Here is a 21,600-nt window from a genome sequence, read left to right on the forward strand (position 1 = left end):
TGCCTGTAATCCCAGCTACTCGGGAGGCTGACGCAGGAGAATCGCTTGAACCCAGGAGGCAGAGGTTGCAATGAGCCAGGATCATGCCGTTACACTCCAGCCTGGGTGACAAGAGCAAAACTCTGTCTCAAAAAACAAACAAACAAAAACACTAGAGGACAATAAGAGACGAGCTATAAACATAAAACCTTACACATGGGGAAAAAAAAGAAACATTTAAAAATTATAATACAGGATTACAGATTAGGTTATGTGGACACCAGAAAGCTGAATGATTTAGGAGGCCTGACAGGGATTAATGACGTCAACAGCATCTGGTGACACAGGAGTGTTAGGACACAAAGATTAATGACAATTGATTTGATAACGGAAAGAAATGGGGCTGGGTGCCGTGGCTCACGCCTGTAATCCCAGCACTTTGGGAGGCTGAAGCGGGCGGATTACGAGGTCAGGAGTTCGAAACCAGCCTGCCAACATGGTGAAACTCCATCTCTACTAAAAATACAAAAATTAGCTATAATCTCAGATGCTCAGGAGGCTGAGGCAGGAGAATCACTTGAATCTGGGAGGCGGAGGTTACAGTGAGCCGAGATTGCGCCATTGCACTCCAGCCTGGGTGACAGGGAGAGAGTCCGTCTCAAAAAAAAAAAAGAAATGAAAGGGTAGGGAGATAAATAAAGGAAGACAGACAGTGGGGAATAACATTAAAGAGGGAAAGAGAAAAGGGACAAACTAAAAGAATCAATAACTGAGATGGAGAAAAAGCCAACAGAGAGAGGGAAGAGAATAAATACAGTACTACTGACCAGTTATCAGATACAACAAATACAACAGAGAAGTAGAGTTAGGTAACAGGGAGAAATGAGAAATGGGAAAAAGAAAATAAGACCACAGATAGAGCTGGTATGGAGAAGAAAAAGAGAAAAAGAAGGAAAGAAAAGCAGGAGGTGGGAGAAGGAATAGGAAAGGGTAAGACAAGGATAAACGCTTTTTTTTGCTTGACTGCCAAACTTCCCCACGTGGATGCATAGAAAAATAGTTTCTATGTGATATATTTTACAAAAATATGAAAGCCACATTCACATATTTTCTCTTATTTTGTGATACTCATCTCTCATTTTACAATCCCTAATCTAGCTCTTCTTCCTTTATGCCATTTCTAAGACACTTTCCAGTCTAACACTATCCAACTGTGACCACCCTTTCAGTATTTCCCCTCAACAATTTCCTATCTTTTTATCAAATATAAATTCACATTTAGTAAGTTGGAAGTGGCTTATAAGAGTTCCTAAGCGACTTCATAGACATATAGGTTTCGCCTTTCCAGGCAGACTTCCCAAATCATCTCCTTTTATTTCGCCATGGCATGTAAGTATGATACTCTGAACACAGCCAGTGAGTCCCTTAGATGTAGGAAATAATTCTATAATTTCCCAGCCTTTTCTGGAATTTAACTGATAGTAATATCAAAGATCTCCTGCCTTCATTTTGGCCCCTTCCCCAATGGCATAAAACATCCTAATTATACATGCTCTAATTTTATAAACTAGATCTTCAGGGTCCACTAAGTATTATTATAATAATACAACTTTTTAAATAGCTGACATGTGCAAGGCATTAAAGAATTATACTAGGGCATGGTATATGCCAATTCTATAGCCTAAGGTTCCATGTAGTATACAGTATTCTTGAATATCTGACTTAGATATTCAAGAATTTGGACTTAGTGCTCATGTCCTTACAGAATTTATTCTGCAAGACTGATTTTGGCCTTTACTCTGTACACCTCAGAAAGCAGAGCTACATATCATGGCAACCTTTCTCTTAGATTATTATTTTAATGTACTATTATCAACTACTATAAAAGTCAACAGTGCTGTTAAAAAAAAAAAAAAGGCAACTGAATAGAACAGTTATCCCAGAAACCTATGATGCATCCACAGAATCCCATTTCCTAGACTCCTCTTGGGGTGGTTACATCTAACACCTTCTAAAGTAGATTGCTAACACTTCTCAAGTGAGCACAAAGTACTTTACTACATTTTATCTTGTTGCTTAAATTCATTTCCCTAAAACATGAAGCAAAAATTTTGCTTAACTTAAAACTGTATCTGCTGAATAAGAGCAAATGAAGAGGAAATGAGAAACACTTACTGCCCTGGCAGCTTCCCCAAAGTCAATCTTTAGCCGTCCCATGGCTCTTATGATTGCAATGATGGACTGTATAGTATTGCTGTAGACAACTACTTTATATTGTTTACATTCATCCTCTGAATAGCCATCCTCATGAATGATTCTTTAAAACAAAGAAAACCACAAGTCAACAGTGTGGACCTAAAATGAAAAGATACTATGAATTTTATATGCATTAGGAGAAATCCTAGTCTAACAAAATGCCACATTCCAACTTACTTCATCTGTTTCACAATGGTGCTTTTACCAGATTCTCCAGCACCTGAAAGAAAAGAAAACCAGACTTTGAATTTCTCGGTAATCAACATAAAAGTATAATATCAACATGAATGATAACTCTAGATTGATGGAAACCACAGGTCCTAGGGAAAATTTTGGTGAGGCTTTCATGTCTATCAAGAAAATGTATGGAGTTTCTCCACTATAGCATTTTACTTTCTTTACATAACTCAGCAACCAAGTATAATTTATTGACAGTGTCCTAGGGCTTGCTTGGTATCGTTTGTGTAAAATAGGCATATCCAAGGACAGATGGTAACATAAACTTTTGGAAGAACTCATTCACTACATAAAACATGATATAAACACTGAATATGGGCAAAAATGAAATGATTATTTTTTGGTCTATTCATTTTTATTAATTCCTCTGTTGCTGCCTGCCCATACCAGAGAAATGTTCTGAGGGCAATCCTATCAGTCACAGAACTAAAGATGTTTTAAATAGAAGTAGAGAAGGCACTGTTCCTATCAATTTCTTACCATATACCATCTCAAGACCACCCTGCCCTCCTTAGCCAGCTGGAATCACTTTAAACAAATGACCACAAATGTCAAGCTGGCCTTCTGACCTCCTTGACAAAGCCACCTGCTAGATCTTCCCTAGTCAACTCATTTTGCTCTCTTTCAAGATCCCTATATCACACCACCTCCTCTCTCTCAAATTTTATAAACCCCTTCCCACTTCTGACTCTCAGCTGATGATCCTGCCCCACTTTTCCATAAATATTAAAGCAATCAGAAAAAACTACCTCATTTTCCCACAACCACATCTACCAGTCTATCTGTACCTCCATTAATATTCTCTACCTTCATCAACGGATGAAAAGTCTCTGCCAATGTTTTAAAATCAACTTCTCCCCTTGTGCACCTTCATTTTACCTACTCAAGGTCATGGCTGCTGCAATTTCCCATGATATTTCCCATGTCTCAAATATGATCAATTTTTTCTTTCCACTGGGTCATTCTCATCAGCATACAAGCTTACTATACTATTTTCCATCTTTAAATTAACACACATACACACCCCTAACTTTCCTTGACCCCACACATTTTCTTCTAGCTACCACTCCATTTTCTCTATCCCTCTTTGCAACAAAACTCCTCTAATGTGCCATCTATACTCACTGCCTCCAATTTTGTACATTCAATTCTGTCCTTCAGCTGTGCTAATCAGGCTTTCATCCCCACCACTCTACTGAAACCACTTCTCAAGGTCTCCAAAAACTTCCATCTTGACAAACCCAGTTGGTCAATTCTTGCTGCTCATCTTAGCCTCTTAAGCAGAATTTGTCTAAGTTGAAATATTTTCTTCACTAGGCAGGCTTCTAGCCAACACACCCTTCAGGTTTGATTCCTACTTCACTCCTCAATCTCCTCTCTCCAGTTTCTGAATCCTTTTTTTTTTTCTTTTCTTTTCTTTTTTTTTTTTTGAGATGGAGTCCCACTCTGTAGCCCAGACTGGAGTGCAATGGTACAATCTCGGCTCACCGCAACCTCCGCCTCCCAGGTTCAAGCAATTCTCCTGTCTCAGCCTCCTGAGTAGCTGGGATTACAGGCCCCCACCTTAACACCCAGCTAATTTTTGTATTTTTAGTAGAGATAGGGTTTCGCCATGTTAGCCAGGCTGGTCACAAACTCCTGACCTCAGGTGATCTGCCTGCCTCAGCCTCCCAAAATGCTGGTATTACAGGCGTGAGCCACCGCACCTGGCCCAGTTTCTGAATTCTAAAGGTTGTATTGCTTCAGGGCTCCCTCCTTGGCCCTTTTCCCTATCTAAACTCATTCTCTAAGTTATCTAATCTCATCGCCTTTATTTTTTGGAGACAGACTCTTTCTCCGTCACCCAGGCTGGAGTGCAGTGGCGCAATCTTGGCTCACTGCAACATCTACCTCCCAGGTTCAAGTGATTCCCCTGCCTCAGCCTCCTGAGTAGCTGGGACTACAAGCACGTGCCACCACATCTGGCTAATTTTTGTATTTTTAGTAGAGACGGGGTTTCACCATGTTCACCAGGCTGCTCTCGAACTCCTGGGCTCAAGCAATCCACCTGCCTTGGCCTCCCCAAGTGCTGGGATTACAGAAGTGAGCCACCACACCCGGCCCTAATCTCATGGCTTAAATACTATTCATAAACCAATCATAACAGGTAACATCTAGTGAGTAACCTCGGCCATGCTGTTCTAACCACTTTGTTTGTAACAACTAATCTAATCCTCACAATAACCCTATGAGGTAGACATTATCATCCCCATTTTACAGATGAGATTAATGATGCAGACAGATTTGTCAAGTAACTTGCCTACAATTACACAGTTAGTAAGTGGCAGAACTGAAATCTGCATTCACAGTTTGGCTCCAAAGCTGGTGTTTACTGCCTCTATACTACTGATTTCCAAATTTAGATCTCTAATCTTGGCTTCTAACGTTGGTTCCAGATTCATATATCTAAACCATCTACCTGATATTAGATTTCTAGCAGGCATTTAGATTTCACAAACCTAAAATGCTCAAAACTGAGATACTGATTCCCCACCTCACTCTCACCTCAAAACAAACCCTGCTCCTCCCTCAGTCTTCTCATTCCAGTAAATGGCACCAACATTCACCAGTTGCTCAAGTCAAAAATGTTAAGTGACACGTGACTAACATGCAGATAAGACAAGGATGCCAGTACCAATCTGTATATTAAATATTAGTAAAGCTTAATTTTTTTAATAAAGTAATATAAATAGTTAATGTAATAGTTTTAACAGTTTGTTCCTGAACATTGAACACCACAGGCCTAGATCACTGCAAAAGCTTCCTAAATAGTCCAGTGCTTCAGACCTTGCCTTTTCTACAGCCAGTTTGCCAGTCAGTAGGTAGAATAAACTTTGTAAAATGTATATTAGACCATGTCACACGATCTCCAGTTACACTCAAAATCCATGGGCATTTTTGTGCAATATACTCTGGCCCCTGCCTACCTCTTCACCCTCATCTCTTGTTACTCTCCACTTTGTCCTCGCTGCTGTTGTCAGACCAGCATTCTTGCTTTTCCTCCAACATACCAAACCGGTTCTTACTGAGTTAGGTCCTGACTCTGTCTTCCTGTCTTTAAGTTTACTGTTACCTGAAATAAGTTTTGCAAGATTTTCTTTTTCACAGGAACAGCTTTTTCTGACTAATCTATCTAAATAGTTCTCACCTCGTCACAGTCTCTCCCCTTATTCTGTGTTACATTTTTTCATAGCACTTACCACTTCCTCACATGACAGATTAGCTCATTTCTTATCTTCTGCACTAAAATATAAGCTCCATGAAGGCTTATTCATCCCTGCATTCCCAGGGCCTTAAATTGGTCATGACATAAATTATCTACTCAAATAAATATTACTAAACAATGAAAAATATTTAGTAACCATGATTCTTTACCAAATATTTCTCAACTTTACTAACCAAAAGTTAATTAAAATCCAAATATAAAAATTCTAGACAACTACATTCTTATAGAATCAAAAGGTACATTTATATAGGACCTTGTCTTATTACATAATCGATAATCGAGTAGTACTACATAGTTAATATTCAAGTAGCACATAGTGACTTTCTTACGATGCTGTTATAAAAAGGTGAATCCTCTCATTCATATCTAAAAAAACCAATGATTCTACTCTGAGGAAGAAAATACAAATGCATACCAGTTATATTTTAAACTGCTTAAAAGACAAAATTCCTAGATTATCCATATTAACAAGAGCTACTAAATTAAGAAAAGTTGAGATTAATAAATCAATGTGTACTATTCTTTTATATATTGAAAACCACATTTCCATCATTCATGTGAGATTATCTTGAATGAAATAATAAATCTATTAATCTCAGAATCAATGTCTACCTATCTCATTAATCCTAGCCTACGGATGTGCTGATTAAAAAAAAACAACCCTCTGTTGCCCTACCTCTCTCACATTTTTCCAAGGCTCCCTGAGAAAATGTCAGTTTGCCTTTCCCTTTATTATCACATTAACATCTTCTTCCGAGCTTCCAGTTCCGTCTCTTGCACCTTGGCAGGGCACAGTGGCTCACGCCTGTAATCCCAGCACTTTGGGAGGCCGAGGCTGGTGGATCACCTGAGGTCAGGAGGTCGAGACCAGCCATGGCCAACATGGTGAAACTCTGTTTCTACTAAAAATACAAAAAATTAGCCAGGCGTGGTGGTGGGCACCTGTAATCCCAGCTACTTAAGAGGCTGAGGTATGAGAATCACTTGAACCCAGGAGGCAGAGGTTGCAGTGAGCCAAGATCACACCATGGCACTCCACCCTGGGCAACAGATCGAGACTCTGTCTTTAAAAAAAAAAAAAAAAAGGCACTTCTAACTGCCCACAGAACTAAATACGGATTTGTTTCAGTGGGTGTTCCGGGGGGCATCTTATACAAATAAAGAGTGAATCACTTTATACCAAAAGTCTTTGACCCACTTGGCTTCTAGATCACCATGAAGGGTGCCACCATCTTATCCATCTTCCAAGTATGAAATATAAGAGTCATCTGGAACCCACTCACTTCTCTTCTCTCCTTACCAAGCTGTAACAAAATCATCTTTCTTCTTACGCATTTCTCAAATTAATCCTTTCTATCCTTCACATGTCTGAGCCTGATGTTGCACCTATTATACGTTACTGCTGTGATTTTTCTGAAGCTTCCAGCTCAAAGCCCCTCTCCCTTCTCATCATTTCCAAGCGGCACTTTTTTTTTTTTTTTTTAATAGTCTTGCTCCATTGCCCAGACTGGAGTGCAATGGTGCAAACTCAGTTCACTGCAACCTCTGTCTCCCGGGTTCAAGCAATTCTCCTGCCTCGGCCTCCCAAGTAGCTGGGATTACAGGCGCCTGCCCCAAGTGGCACTATTTTTAAAACCATCAGTTTATCTAACAATTCTCCAAATTATTGAAACACTTTCTATAACCCTTTCTTATTAGATCTGGGTTCTTCACTTTTACCTCAACTCTCTGTGCTCCATTGTTCTAGCAGTAAGCTCCCTTTTCATAACATCTCATTGTTGCGTTTTCCCCAAGCTGCTTCCTATGTTCCATCTCCCTACCCCACAACACACGTGGTGTTTGGAACTTCCTAATTTTTTCTGCATCTTTTATCTCTTTTTTCAAAAATTTATCACAAGTTTAAGGGGAGATTCAGTTGCCCATCTTCAATACACCAGGGAAGTGATAGTTGAAATACAAAGAATGGGAAGATGCAAAGGATATTGCAAAGACAGCATCTATGGCTTGGAAAGGGAGGAACTGACGAGGACTCTGTATGCAGAAGGGATGGAACTGCGCAGGGGGTTAGGATATACAGGGGGGAAAAAGTTGGAAAGGTCCCAGAAACAGGAGGGAATAGGATCCATTCAACATAGAAGCTTTGTCCTTTAAAAGATATCCTATATAAGTAGGAAAAAAGGGTGAGAGGTGAAGTGACAGAGATTTTTGAGAATAAAAGGAGGAAGGAAGCCATGTTAGTCTCATTCTCAATAAAAGAGGCAAGGCAATCTGCAGAGAATAAAGGAAGAGGATTAATTTAGAAAACTATCTGGGGACAGGGCATGGTTGGTTCACACCTATAATCCCACCACTCTGGGAGGCCAAGGCAGGAAGATCACTTGAGGCCATGAGTTCAAGACCAGTCTAGGCAACATAGGCAAACCTCATCTCAACCAAAAAAAAAAAACAAACCAACAAAACAAAACAAGAATAACACAAAAAATTAGCTGGGCCTATTAGCACACACCTGTAATCTCAGCTACTTGGGAAAATCTCTTGAGCCCAGGAATTCAAGGTTGCAGTGAGTTACAAGTGTGCTGCTACACTCAAACCTGGGCACAGAGCAAGACCTTGTCCCAGCAAAAAGAAAAAGAAAATTATCTGTGTTTACCTACAATTTGAATACACAATCATCAACACTGTTAAACCAAAAAAAATTCACCAATATGGAGCCGGGCACGGTGGCTCACGCCTGTAATCCCAGCACTTGGGGAGGCCGAGACGGGCAGATCACAAGGTCAGGAGATCGAGACCAACCTGGCTAACACGGTGAAACCCCGTCTCTACTAAAAATATTTTAAAAATTAGCCAGGCATGGTGACGGGCACCTGTAGTCCCAGCTACTTGGGAGGTTGAGGCAGGAGAATGCCGTGAACCCGGGAGGCAGAGCTTGCAGTAAGCCGAGATCACGCCATTGTACTCCAGCCTGGATGACTGAACGAAACCCTGTTCCAAAAAAAAAAAAAAAAATTCGCCAACATGTACTCTAATGTAGAATCACTGTATTTACCTAAACATGGGTTTTTTGTTTGTTTCTTGTTTTGAGACAGAGTCTTACTCTGTCACCCAGGTTGGAGTGTAGTGGCATAATCACAGCTCACTGCGGTCTCAATCTCCCGGGCTCAAGCAATCCTCCTCCCTCAGCCTCCTGAGTAGCTGGGCGTAGCTAGGACTACAGGTGCACACCATCGTGCCTGGCTAATTTTTTTTTTTATTTTTAGTAGAGATGAAGTCTCACTATGCTGCCCAGGCTGGCCTCAAACTCCTGAGCTCAAGCAATCCTCCCGCCTCACCTCCCAAAGTGCTGGGATTACAGGGGCAAGCCACTGCACCCAGCCACATGTTCTTAATTGAATTTTTAAAATGATCTCTGAGCAGGTACCAGAGCATATGCTCTCCATCCCTCAATAACATATATTACATTATGGGTATGCAAAGTGAGAGATGGTGATAATTTATTTGCAAGATAATTTTTAAACAAGGCCTAAAGTGATTGGAATTTGGAACTGCTAAAACAAATAAACCATTATCATATATGAGCAAACTCATTCAGCTCACATACAGACTGATTTTAAAAATTAACTCTGACAGACGGCTAATTCTCAAAAAAAAAAAAAAAAAACACTATCCCCTGAGGCCTTCTCTTTTTTCTCTTTCATTTGACTAAAGCCAGTCCAAAGAAGATACATATTATGCGAATTTCTATTTCTGTGCTTTCAAGCACAATGAATTTCCTCATTTGAATGGGGGTCAATAGAAAATGCTTAAAACAGTGCCTGGCACACAGTAAATGTTCCATAAATGTTAGCTAGTTATTATTTATGAATGCTGTTTTCAATGTTGAGAATATCACCAAGTAATGTTAAGGCCTCACAAAGTTTCATTTAGTAATAACAACTTGGATACTGATGTTGGTTCAAAATTCCAGTAAAAATGGTATAACTATTTAGCAGTGGTTTCATAATAATAAAATCCTAGACAGAATCTGGATTCACACACTTAAACTGCAACTTATAACCTGAAATTTACAGCAAACTATAATATATCAAAGCATTAGTCGTTTTCTTCACCCTATCCTGAAGAACAAAAACACTCTCTTCTTTAAATGTATTTTCAGTCCCAGATATTCCCGTCTACTATCGCCTCTCCTTTTCATCCATTTACAGCTCTATAGCTTTTCCTTGAAGCTTTCTCACAGGTCTCTCTGTACCACTACCACCTGAGATAGCGGTTATTCCAAGGGTACCTGAAACATCTCCTCTTCCTGTTAAATACTGGTTTCTATAGAGAAATCTTAAAATTTTTAGTAGCAGGATTATAATTAGAGTATAGTCCCTCTTCCAGAGGTCTGGACAGTCAAGTCCCAGTATGGCACTATTTTTAGATAACCTTCTAGTCAGTGCTAGACCAACACTCTCTCTTCTACCAGGCCCCGTTATCAGACATATAGGAACATACGACCAGAATAGGCGCAGACAGCCCCTCTCTCACAGCAGGCTGAAAGCTTGATCAGCAAATAAAATTGATTTTTTTGCTAACTTATTCTTGCCTTTCATTTACAACAGGAAAGAAAAAAGAATTGTGAGCATCTACAACTAAAGATCGTAGGAGAAAGCCCATGCTATTTCCAATAGGAGTACCTACTGCTCCTGGTTGATTCCTTTTAGTAACAGGTATAAGTATGTAACTCTAAAAATTCAGAGTAAGGTTAAAAATGACATTTTAGGCCGGGTGCGGTGGCTCATGCCTGTAATGCCAGCACTTTGGGAGGCTGAGGTGGGTGGATCACCTGAGGTCAGGAGTTCAAGACCAGCCTGGCCAACATAGTGAAAGCTCGTCTCTACTAAAAATACAAAAAATTAGCCAGATGTGGTGGCGGACACCTGTAATCCCAGCTATTCAGGAGGCTGAGGCAGGAGAATCGCTTGAATCCAGGAGGTGGAGGTTGCAGTGAGCCAAGACCACACCATTGCACTCTGGCCTGGGCAACAAGAGCAAAACACCGTCTCGAACAAACAAACAAAAAAAATGACATTTCATTCAAATGGCTTTTCAAGGTACTACACTTAATTTAAAAACCAGTTGCTTCTTAGTTCAATAAAAGAAAAGGCTAGAAGAATAACAGATAGGAAAAACAGCACTGAGGAAATAAAAAAATTTTTTTTAACAAACATGTCTCCTACATGCCTGAAAATGCTGAAAATTGTGACTTCAAATACAAATAAGTTTATGGACTTTATGGTCTGGTGGGAGAAGTTAGAGATCTATTTTTCTTGTGAAATTACCAAGTTTCCTTAGCCTACAATCTCAAAACAGTTTTTCAGCCAGCCCACTATCCCTCTAAACATGACAAGCCTCTATATATGCTATAAACATCCGTGAAACTCCTATTCAACTCAGACTTCAACTCCTTGCTGAAGCCCACCTCATTCATTCTGAAGTTATCACTTCCACCTTGGTGGCTGACATAGATTACTCCCTTTGCACATCAGTTCAAGAGGTTAACTTCCAAAACTAGCTCCCAAAGTGTCCTTCCCAGCCACCTCACCTCATTTTATCTCTAGCCAGCTCTGGCTACTGTAAAAAAATTATCTGACTCTCTTCCTAACTCCTAATCTCCTTGCTTCTCGTAAGTTGCTAATTGGTTTTCCTGATTTTGATTAAAATAGTAATGAAACCCTTTCTGTCACAACCTGAAAACCCTTCCGTATCTATGTAATTCTCCCTCAAGGCACCCTCACCAGGCTCAACCTGGCTTTACAGGGTAATGTCAAACACTATTACATTAGTACTTGGTCAAATTATCGTAATTATTCTGGTTTGTGCCTGTTTAGGACTCCACTAGCCCTAAGCTCAAAGCACAATCCTTGAAATCACAAAATTGTGATTTCTTTTTGTGCACCTCCCGCCAATCTAGAGCAAAATCTAGGACAGAGCAGACACTTAATGACTATCTGTGAGATGAATGGCTTGAGTTTCTATAATATTCAGTGGTTGCTTAATCACATGAATCACGATGCCAGATGCAATGGATGGAATCTTCAATGTGGGTAGTTAACAGAAACAGAAGATGTCCATTCCTATGCTATCTTTATTTGGCCTCACACCCACTCTTGGCCCTTCAACTGTTATCCCATGACTGTACTGACAATAAATTTGGACTCACTCACTAACCTCACTCCCTTCTAGCCTTACTCTCAAACCCTTGTCCTAGTTCCCTTGCACTCATCATCTCATTCTATCCCTAACCCCTAGAAGAGTATATAAAACACAGTGAGCACTCATTTATTATTTGTTCAGGGAGATCATCAATGAGTGTGTGGTTTTTTTTTTTTTTTTGAGACAAGAGTCTCACTCTGTCACCCAGTGGCACAATCTCGGCTCACTGCAACTTCTGCTGCCCGGGTTCAAGTGATTCTCCTGTCTCAGCCTCCCAAGTAGCTGGGATTACAGGCGCCTGCCACCACGCCCGTCCTATTTTTTTTGTAGTTTTAGTAGAGACGGGGTTTCACCATCTTGGCCAGGCTGGTCTTGAACTCCTGATCTCATGATCCACCAGCCTCGGCCTCCCGAAGTGCTAGGATTACAGGCATGAGCCACCGTGCCTGGCTACGAATGAATATCTTAAGGATAAAAGAAGGCAGTGAGTTGTAACTAGAAGAGAGCTAATGGTCTTTTCTTTGAAAAAGATTGTTCTAGGAAGCAATCACATACCAATTATCAAAAAAGCTTAAAGGGCATATGAGAAAATTTTGATAAAACTTAACTGACATATTAGAATTTCAGAACACCTGCCTGCCCATAATCTCTTCTATAAAAATCCCTACTTCACTACCTCAGTGGGGAATGGCCCACACGATCTAGGCCACATCCTTTCCTGTGACTGAATTGAGAGTAAATACCTAACACAGGAGTCACCCAGTCACAGACTGTTGGGGGCCTAAGTGACCTAGCTCTAAAAGATGAGCAGGACCAATTGGATTATCTGAGGAATCTGCACCAGGAGATACATGTGAAAAAAACCTAGGTTACCATAATAGAGCTTCATGCACAACAAGGTCACAAAGGAAGAGATTCAGAGGAAGGTTGGTCTGGAGAGAAGAGAACAGACAAATGTGCAGTGAGACTTAAAGGAGAGAGTTCACAAAAAAAGAGACATCAAGTAAGTGAGGAAACAGAGAGTGAATGGGGGAAGGGCACCTTTGTTTTACAACAAAGGTTGTTGCCCCAGTTTAAAAAACAAAAGACAAACAAAAACACAAATGGATGGGACCAAGGAAAGAGAAAGAGGGGAACAAGAAAAGGTAAGAAAGCAAAAAAATAAAATAAATAAAATAAAATAAAGGCAGAAACAGTGAAGCCAGCAAGAGGCAAAAACAGACAAAAAAGAGACAACAGTCTGGCCAGTCTAAGAGCTGCCTCAGTTCCTGCGGCCTGATTCTCCAACTCTTCCTGTATTCCCACATACACCTTTCTATAGTCTAACAATAACCTATCAACCCACCAACTTTTGGTCCTAGTTTGAATGAGTTTTCTTTTCCTTGCCACCAAAAAAAAAAAAAAAAAAAAAACACAAAAAAACTGAATGGAATTAGCTTTAAGGACATGAAAATTACCTTTTTTGCCTTTAAAACTTTAGGTTGTTTTTTATTAAATAAATATTGTATACATAAAAGGGAATACTTACAGCAAATGTATAACAAAAATATCTATGTACCTATTGTCCAGCATAAAAAATTAAACATTACCATTTATCTTTGAAGCAACCTATGTGTCCCTCCCAATATCAGTTACTGTTTCATTAAATATTTCTAGAGGGTAAAATATGTAATGACAGAGGGGGAGATGTTTTTTAAACGCCCTAACAACCAAATGGTTTGTTCTGAGTTTCACATCCTTCATCAATTACATACATAGACAATAATTCTATCATTTTACAAGCATCATAAACCATAAAGTAGAAAGTTAATAGGCATTTGACATTCATAAATCATCTAAGGAAGGGTTGGTTTGAGTTTTTTTAAAAAAAAAAAGGCAGCTCACTCAGCTAAGCAGCTCTCCTCAAAATGTTATCACTTAAAGGGGGAGAAGTACATAGAGTTCCTTCCTTGGCTTTGAATGCTTAAGGGAGCAGTCACTTGTGAGCAAGGACAGGGATCATCCTCTGGCTGCCTCAATGGTTTTTGTTTGTTTGTTTTCTGAGACAGTGTCTTGCTCTGTCACCCAGGCTGGAGTGCAGTGGCATGATCTCTGCTCACCGCAACCTCTGCCCCGCCCCAGGGCTCAAGCAATCCTTCCCCCTCAGCCTCTGGAGGAGGGGACCACAGGCGCACATCACTACACCAGCTAATTTTTGTATTTTTAGTAGAGATGAAGTTTCACCATGTTGCCCAGGCTAGTATCAAACTCCTGAGTTCAAGCGATCCCAAAATGCTGAGATTACAGGCATAGGCCACTGTGCCCAGTCTCAGTGTTCTAATTTTGGCCTGTGGTAAAAGCCATTTTGATGCTAATATTAAATTACGCAGTATTTATATATGACATGACTGAAAACTATCTTTTGTTTAGAGTAAAAGGGAACAGAACTGACAGAAGCAACTGTAATGCACAAATAATCCAAATATTTCATTTTAACCCACAGAAATAATTATTCATTACATTGCAGATGTCCTCCAAAGTTAATTGCAATGCTAAATCACTTATCAAAACACCTACATCCCAAAATTCTATAATTTTGGGATTTAAAATGTTGAAATCATATTCCTCCCTACCTAGGGCCCTCTAACATCGATAGCCGCATAGAGCACGTTTCTACAGGTGTATTTAATCAAATGTAAATCAAACTACACTTTCAAAATTCACTAACAGCAAACACTACACACTGAGTTGCCAGATAAGAATGCCTGCAATTTCAATTTCCTTTACTATAATAAATGCTCACCAAAGCTGTTGAGCTAAAACCCAAAACAGTCTGGATTTCACATAGGTATTTACTTCTACTTAACCTTTTGTATTTACTTCTACTTAACCTTTTGTATTTACTTCTACTTAATCCATTGCTACAGCATGAATTAGTGGAGGAATGGCAAAAAAAAAAAAAAAAAAAAAGCTGGTAATAAGAAGGACAACAATGCAGTCTCTGGATGAGTTCCCCTAAATTTTATACACACACACATACCTTGGTATCCACAGGGGATTGGTTCCAGGACTCCCCTAGGATACCAAAATCCACCAATGCTCAAGTCCCTTACATAAAATGGTGTAGTATTTGTATATAACCTACACACAATCTGCTGTACAGTTTAAATCCTCTCTAGATTATTTATAATACCTAATAAAATGTAAATGCTATGTAAATAGTTGTTATACTTTAATTTTTGTCATATTATTTTATTTTTCCCAATATTTTTGATCTGTCATTGGTTAAATCCAGATGCAGAACCTACTCCATATGTGTGCATACATATATATTTTGTGTATGTATATACACACACACATATATTCATAGTATACACATACATACATAATACAGCTTAAACTACAGCTACCAAAAAAATTCACATAAACACTCTCCAAATCCTCTGCATACCTTTTCAGGCTCACCTTCTACACTCTTCCTGTACTAACCCTTCATTTCTTTTTTTTTTTTTTCTTTTTGAGACGGAGTCTCGCTCAGTCGCCCAGGCTGGAGTGCAGTGGCGCGACCTTGGCTCACTGCAAGCTCCGTTCACGCCATTCTCCTGCCTCAGTCTCCGAAGTAGCTGGGGCTACAGGCGCCCGCCGCCACGCCCAGCTAATTTTTTGCATTTTTAGTAGAGAAGGGGGTTTCACTGTGTTAGCCAGGATGGTCTCGATCTCCTGACCTCGTGATCCACCCGCCTTGGCCTCCCAAAGTGCTGGCACCAACCCTTCATTTCAATCAAATCTATTTGTTCACTCATGTTCTGAGTCTTTGTGCTTACTATTCCCTTTGTCTGGATATCCTTCTCTCCAGCCTCTGCCTTAAGAGTTCCTATTTAACTTTCATCCCAGCTTTTTGCTTGGTAAAATATTCTAAAAAGAAGAAACCAAAAAAAAAAAAAAAAAAAAAAAAAAAAAGAAAAGTTGCTATTTAATTTTCAAAGCCCATTTCAAATGTCACCTCCTCTGGGAGGGCCTCCCTGATGTAAATCTCTCTCTCTCCTCCTCCTCCTCCTCCTTACAAAATTGACTATTCCTTCTGTAATCACATTTTATTACCATTGTTTACTTGCATATGTCCCCTACTTGAACTGCTTAAGAATTCTGTGTATTTCTCATTTATATCTCCAGGCTGGAAAATAAGTTAATACATGAGCCTTCCACTGAACAGTGCAACACTGAAAACCAAAAAGCTCAATAAAAAGTAGCCTTGACTAAATGCAATAGCGTATCCTGGATTGGATCCTGGAGCAGAAAATTAGTGGGAAAACTGCTGAAATCTAAATAAAATCTAAAGTTTAATTAACATTAAGGCACCAATATTAATCTCTGAGTGTTTACAAATGTACCATAGCTACGTAAGGTATCAACATTAAGGAAAAACAGGTGTAAAGTATATAGGGACTCTGCACTATCTGCAATGATTTTCTGTAAATCTAAAATTTTCCCAAAATTAAAAGTTTATTTTAAAAAAATTGAGTAGTCTAGAAAAAGTTTAAAGAACTACTTCAACTTTTGCTGGGGACATGAATGTGGATCTTAATTACAAACATAATAACAAAAATAGAATAAGAAATACTTTTCTTCTTAGAAGCAGAAGGAGAAAAGAAGCAAATTATTCTCAATACCCTGGAATGAACCAAAATTAAGACTGAACTATCCTAACATATACCTCAGGACTACATTACCTACATAAGTCATGGTAGTAGTTTTATCATTACATCAAACAAAGCCCTGTTTTGAAGTTAATGATTCCCAAGTTCTAACTTGAAGAAATACAGGGAAAATGTTCTGTTAAAGATATGTCACTTTAAAACAACCCTTCAAAACTCACTTTCACATCAGCTCTTTAAGAGCAGTTAATCAGGTCAGATAAGGTGGCTCACACCTGTAATCCCACCACTTTGGGAGGTGAGTTGAGAGGATCACTTGAGCCCAGGAGTTAAAGACTACCCTGGGCACTGTAGACAGACCCCATGTCTACCAAAAATTTAAATTAGCCTAGCATAGTGGTGCATGCCTGTAGTTCCAGCTACTCGGGAAGCTGAGGCAGGAGGATCACAAAAGCATTGACTAGAGAGGACTTTTGCTGTTTCTCAAATGACTTTTTTTTTTGTTTTAAAGAGACAGGGTCTCACTCTGTCAAATTTTTTGTAGAGACAAGGTCTTGTCATCTTGCCCAGGCTAGTCCTCTGGCCTCAGCTTCCCAAAGTCCTGGGATTATAAGACTCTGCCCAGCCAGTACAATTTAAATATACAAACAGAGTGTATGTTTTGATCACAGCAAGGCATGCCTGACTCAATAGCTGCTACAGCTAGAAAAAATTCAGAGTATTATACTGAGCAGCAAAATAATAATTATTATTATTATGACTTAGAATACTATCTACTTCCAAGAGCAATAGGAATTCTTTGAGATATAAAATACTAACATCGTTCAAAACAAAGATGTTTTGTATTAATATTAAAAACATTTATCCATCTGACAATGTGACTTGGTGACAAAAAGAGGCCCTAACAGCAATTAGTAATGGATCAACAAACACAATAACATCTCAGCTAATCCTTAACAATCTTTCTTAAACTTTTAGGTATCTAAGTCTAACTTGGAAATCAAAGGAAGTTCAGATCTGAGGACTAGCTCTTCCTGAAACTTGTTTCTAAGATCACTAGACCATTATTCAGGCACAAGTCAAACAAATTTGGTCTTTTAGGTATCTTTCTTCTTTGCATAGTTCACATCAGATATATGAATTTCTGTTACAACTTAACAGAAAGTCATGAAAATAGGGTATTTCACTTACATAAAGCACTGTATCTATCAAAACTAGAACAATTAAACAGTGATCCTAACACAATGTTATTCAGTTCAAGCAGCTTGAATTACAGAAATGATATAGCTGATTACTAAGCCGGTAACAGGATCACCTGGACAGATAAAGGCTTAAAGATAACTTTAACTTGCTAAACACCGAAAAAGAATTATACCAAAAGACAATTAAAATTGGAGGGGAAGTCAAATACTAGAGTGATTTCTTTGTATTTTCTTTTGAACACTGACATGAGGGGTACTTCATCAATTTATGTTTTTCAGGTTTTTAACTTCAGTTTTTAACTATCTTTCTAACCAGCTTTATGATATTAAACTAATTTCAATCAAACTCAAGAATAAGAGACATAACACAAAAATAGTTATCTTTACAATTTGCTAAAATATTCCATCTGGTTAACAATACTAAGTTCACAGACAAAGGACCCCTGAGGTTCAATTTAAACCCCTCAGTAGTAAAAAGAAAAGAAAATGAAGCTCAGTGATAAGGACTAATCTCTCAATTTTCAGTCTCTTTGCCCTATATTAATTGCATGGTATTTTCTATTTCTCATGTGAGTTACCAGTTCAAAGAGATGTGTTTTATTATTGCTAGTCTACTATATTTTGCTGACTAGAAAACAAAGTTTAAAAATGAACTTCAGTAACGTGAACAAATTCAGTGCACATTGCTCTAGACATTTCTTTTTCCTCTTTTTTTTTTGAGACAGAGTCTTGCTCTGTCACCCAGGCTAGATGGAGTGCAGTGGCACAATCTGAGCTCACTGCAACCTCCGCCTCCTGGGTTCAAGCAATTCTCCTGCCTCAGCCTCCTAAATAGCTGGGATTACAGGCGCACACCACCATGCCCGGCTAATTTTTTGTATTTTTAGTAGACAGAGAGTTTCACCATGCTGGCCAGGCTGGTCTCCAACTCCTGACCGAGTGATCTGCCTGCCTCGGCCTCCCAAAGTGCTGGGATTACAGGTGTGAGACACTGCGCCTGGCCGACATTTCTTATTAATGAAGACCTGCATCCCTTCTTCCCCATTCCCTTCAACAAGCCCTGTGCTCCCGCCACAGAACTAAACTAAAGGTAAAAACAAAGCATGGATAGCTTAACTCTATGAGCAATCTACTTTGCCAAATGTTTTTACCTACTCTCTAACAAAAACTTCGAAGCAAAATTATTAATAAGGAGCAAAAATAGTGTTTTATTTCTTCCCTTAGCTTTGGACAATTTTCTGATACTCATAAAAGTAGTAAGAGGAAAAATTAGCACAAAAAAAAAAAAAAGCCAGGGTGATGATGAAGCACAGACCCTGAGCTGGTTATATGCATTTTAAAAAATTAATTCCTAAATTAAAATCAAAGGTAATTAAATTCACGTTACATTAACTATTCTGAGTTGAATGTGTTAATAATGGGACTTTAAAATCCTGTACCCTACTTCAATTTAATTTTAAATTTTGTTTTTGTTTTTTGAGTCAGAGTCTCACTCTGTCACCCAGGCTAGAGTGCAGTTGTGCCACGTTGGCTGCCTGCAACATCCACCTCCCAGGTTCAAGTGATTCTCATGCCTCAGCCTCCCAAGTAGCTGGGATTACAGGTGTGCGCCACCACACCTGGCTAATTTTTGTATTTTTAGTAGAGACAGGGCTTCACCATGTTGGCCAGGCTAGTCTGGAACTCCTGACATCAGGTGATCTGCCCACCTCAGCCTCCCAAAGTGCTGGGATTACAAGCGTGAGCCACTGTGCCTGGCCTAATTTTAAATCTGAATTTAAGTTCTCTCTCCCAACCTTACAAGATGGTAATATTGAGAATGAGCAGGCACGTTCTCATGAACTAATGAGAAAGTAAAGCAGTGATATGTTTAATTCCTCAATATTCCCATGTCATTCCATTATGTTCAACTTATATTTAGTGAGTGCCTACTAGGTGTTAGGCATTGTCATCTCTTTATTAAACATTAATTCTCTGGCCATGCCTTTAAAAGAGAATTTGACCTACTCCAGTCCTTGAAAGGGTTACCTTATAAAACTCATGATACCCCATCAACCCTGCTATACCCCAACCATACATGACTGGACTGTGGTTGGCACATGACAAGGTTGGGCCAATCTGATACTCTTTCCCAGGAACGGCAATGGGATCCTACGAGCCTGCATCAGATAACATGAAGCACTTGAACTACCAGGTCGGGCAGTGTGTGAGCCACAGAAGATGTCAGAGTAAGCCAAAGTTGAAGACTCGGGGGAGGTCATTCTGCTCTAGGAGAAATAGGGGAGAAGGTGGGGGTTGGGTATCACAATCCACGTACATACAACCTACCTGTATTTCATTTCTTACCTATTCTTGAATGTCTAACACCTATGAAGTTGCCTACTGTGTCCTTTCAATATACCTCTTTTACTTGTGACTTGTATGAGTGGTGTTCCCTATTCCTTATGGGCAAAAACACTTTAGCATTATATTAGGTCCTGCAACAGATACAAAGACGAGAAATACTTAGTCCTCCTGCCCTAAAAGACCATATTGTTAGGACCAGGTAAGTTCATAAATAACCATATATAAGGCAGACTATAAGTGGCATAAAAAGTACTATGGGGTTTCAAAAAGAGAGAGTCATGTCATATCCAATTCAGAACATCAAAACAGTTTCACCAATGGTGAGGCATGGTGACTCACATTTGTAATCCCAGCACTTTGGGAGGTCAAGGCAGGGTAGATGACTTTAGGCCAGAAGTTTGAGACCAGCTTGGCCAACATAGTGAAACCCCATCTCTACTAAAAATACAAAAAACAGCTGGGCACAGTGGCGCACACCTGTAATCTCAGCTACTCAGAAGGCTCAGGCACAAGAATTGCTCGAACCTGGGAGGCAGAGGTTGCAGTGATGCAAGATTGTGCCACTACATTCCAGTCTGGGCAACAGAGTGAGACTGTCTCAAAAGTTTCATGGAGGAAAGAGAACTAAATAGTAATCATAACAGACAGCAATCTGAGATTTTTAAAATGTATTTACTAAGAAAAATAAAATATTAAAATCCTAGATCAGTCTACCAAAAACCTTAAAGACCAAAAATCTGGAATCTAGTAATGACTGAGTCATAGGACCTCACAACTGACTGGTTTTAAGAGAGGAGTTAAAAATAAGTGCTGTTTTCAGTCTAGATGATGTTGAGAATGGTGGTACTGAAACAGAAAAGTTCCCAACAGGTGGATTTGGGGGTGAAGAGTGAAGGCAAGCTCTGTACTGGATAAACTGACTTGAGGTAAGTAGCAGGATGTAGTTCATTAATACGCTGGGGGAAGAGCAGAAAGAGAAGCCATTTCAAGTAGAGAGAACAGATTTTTCAAAAATTCCAAGTAAAAAATTGTCCTCTAATAAAGGAACCAAAAGACTCTTCACAATGTCTCAGTTTTTTCTTCCGCGTTTTGAACATTCCATTTTTGCATAGCTACCGATTTTCCTGCCATCTGTCTCTCTATATTGTTTTTTCCTGGTTACAGATGAGGGACTTTTAAGAATGGAAGTTAGAGCCTGAGCACAGTGGCTCAGCCTATTATCTCAACACTTTGGGACACTGAGGTGGGCGAATCACTTGAACCCAGAAGTTCAAGGCCAGCCTGGGCAAGATGGCAAAACCCTATCTCTACAAAAAATTAGCCAGGGGTGGTGGCATTAGCCTGTAGTCCAAGTTACTCAGGAGGCTGAGATGGGAGGATCGTTTGAGCCCGGGAGGCAGAGGTTGCAGTGAGATTGCAGAGGTTGCATTGAGATTGCACCACTGCACTCCAGCCTGGGCGACGGAGCAAGACTCTGTCTAAA

General features: G+C 39.5%; 1 protein-coding gene across 1 annotated transcript in view; it reads right to left on the reverse strand.

The window, feature by feature from the left end:
• The window catches only part of GNAI3 (guanine nucleotide binding protein (G protein), alpha inhibiting activity polypeptide 3), a 47,071-nt gene that overhangs the window by 17,830 nt on the left and 7,641 nt on the right, over positions 1-21,600 (reverse strand). Inside the window, exons 2-4 of the mRNA XM_011948159.1 lie at positions 2,413-2,455; positions 2,100-2,296; positions 261-285 (exon numbers count right to left, since the gene is read on the reverse strand). Of these exons, the coding sequence (XP_011803549.1) occupies positions 261-285; positions 2,100-2,296; positions 2,413-2,455 (265 nt within the window). The remainder of the gene's footprint in view (positions 1-260; positions 286-2,099; positions 2,297-2,412; positions 2,456-21,600) is intronic.

This window comes from Colobus angolensis, unplaced genomic scaffold (assembly GCF_000951035.1).
Source record: "Colobus angolensis palliatus isolate OR3802 unplaced genomic scaffold, Cang.pa_1.0 Scaffold273, whole genome shotgun sequence".
In the NCBI taxonomy this organism is placed as follows: Eukaryota; Metazoa; Chordata; class Mammalia; order Primates; family Cercopithecidae; genus Colobus; species Colobus angolensis.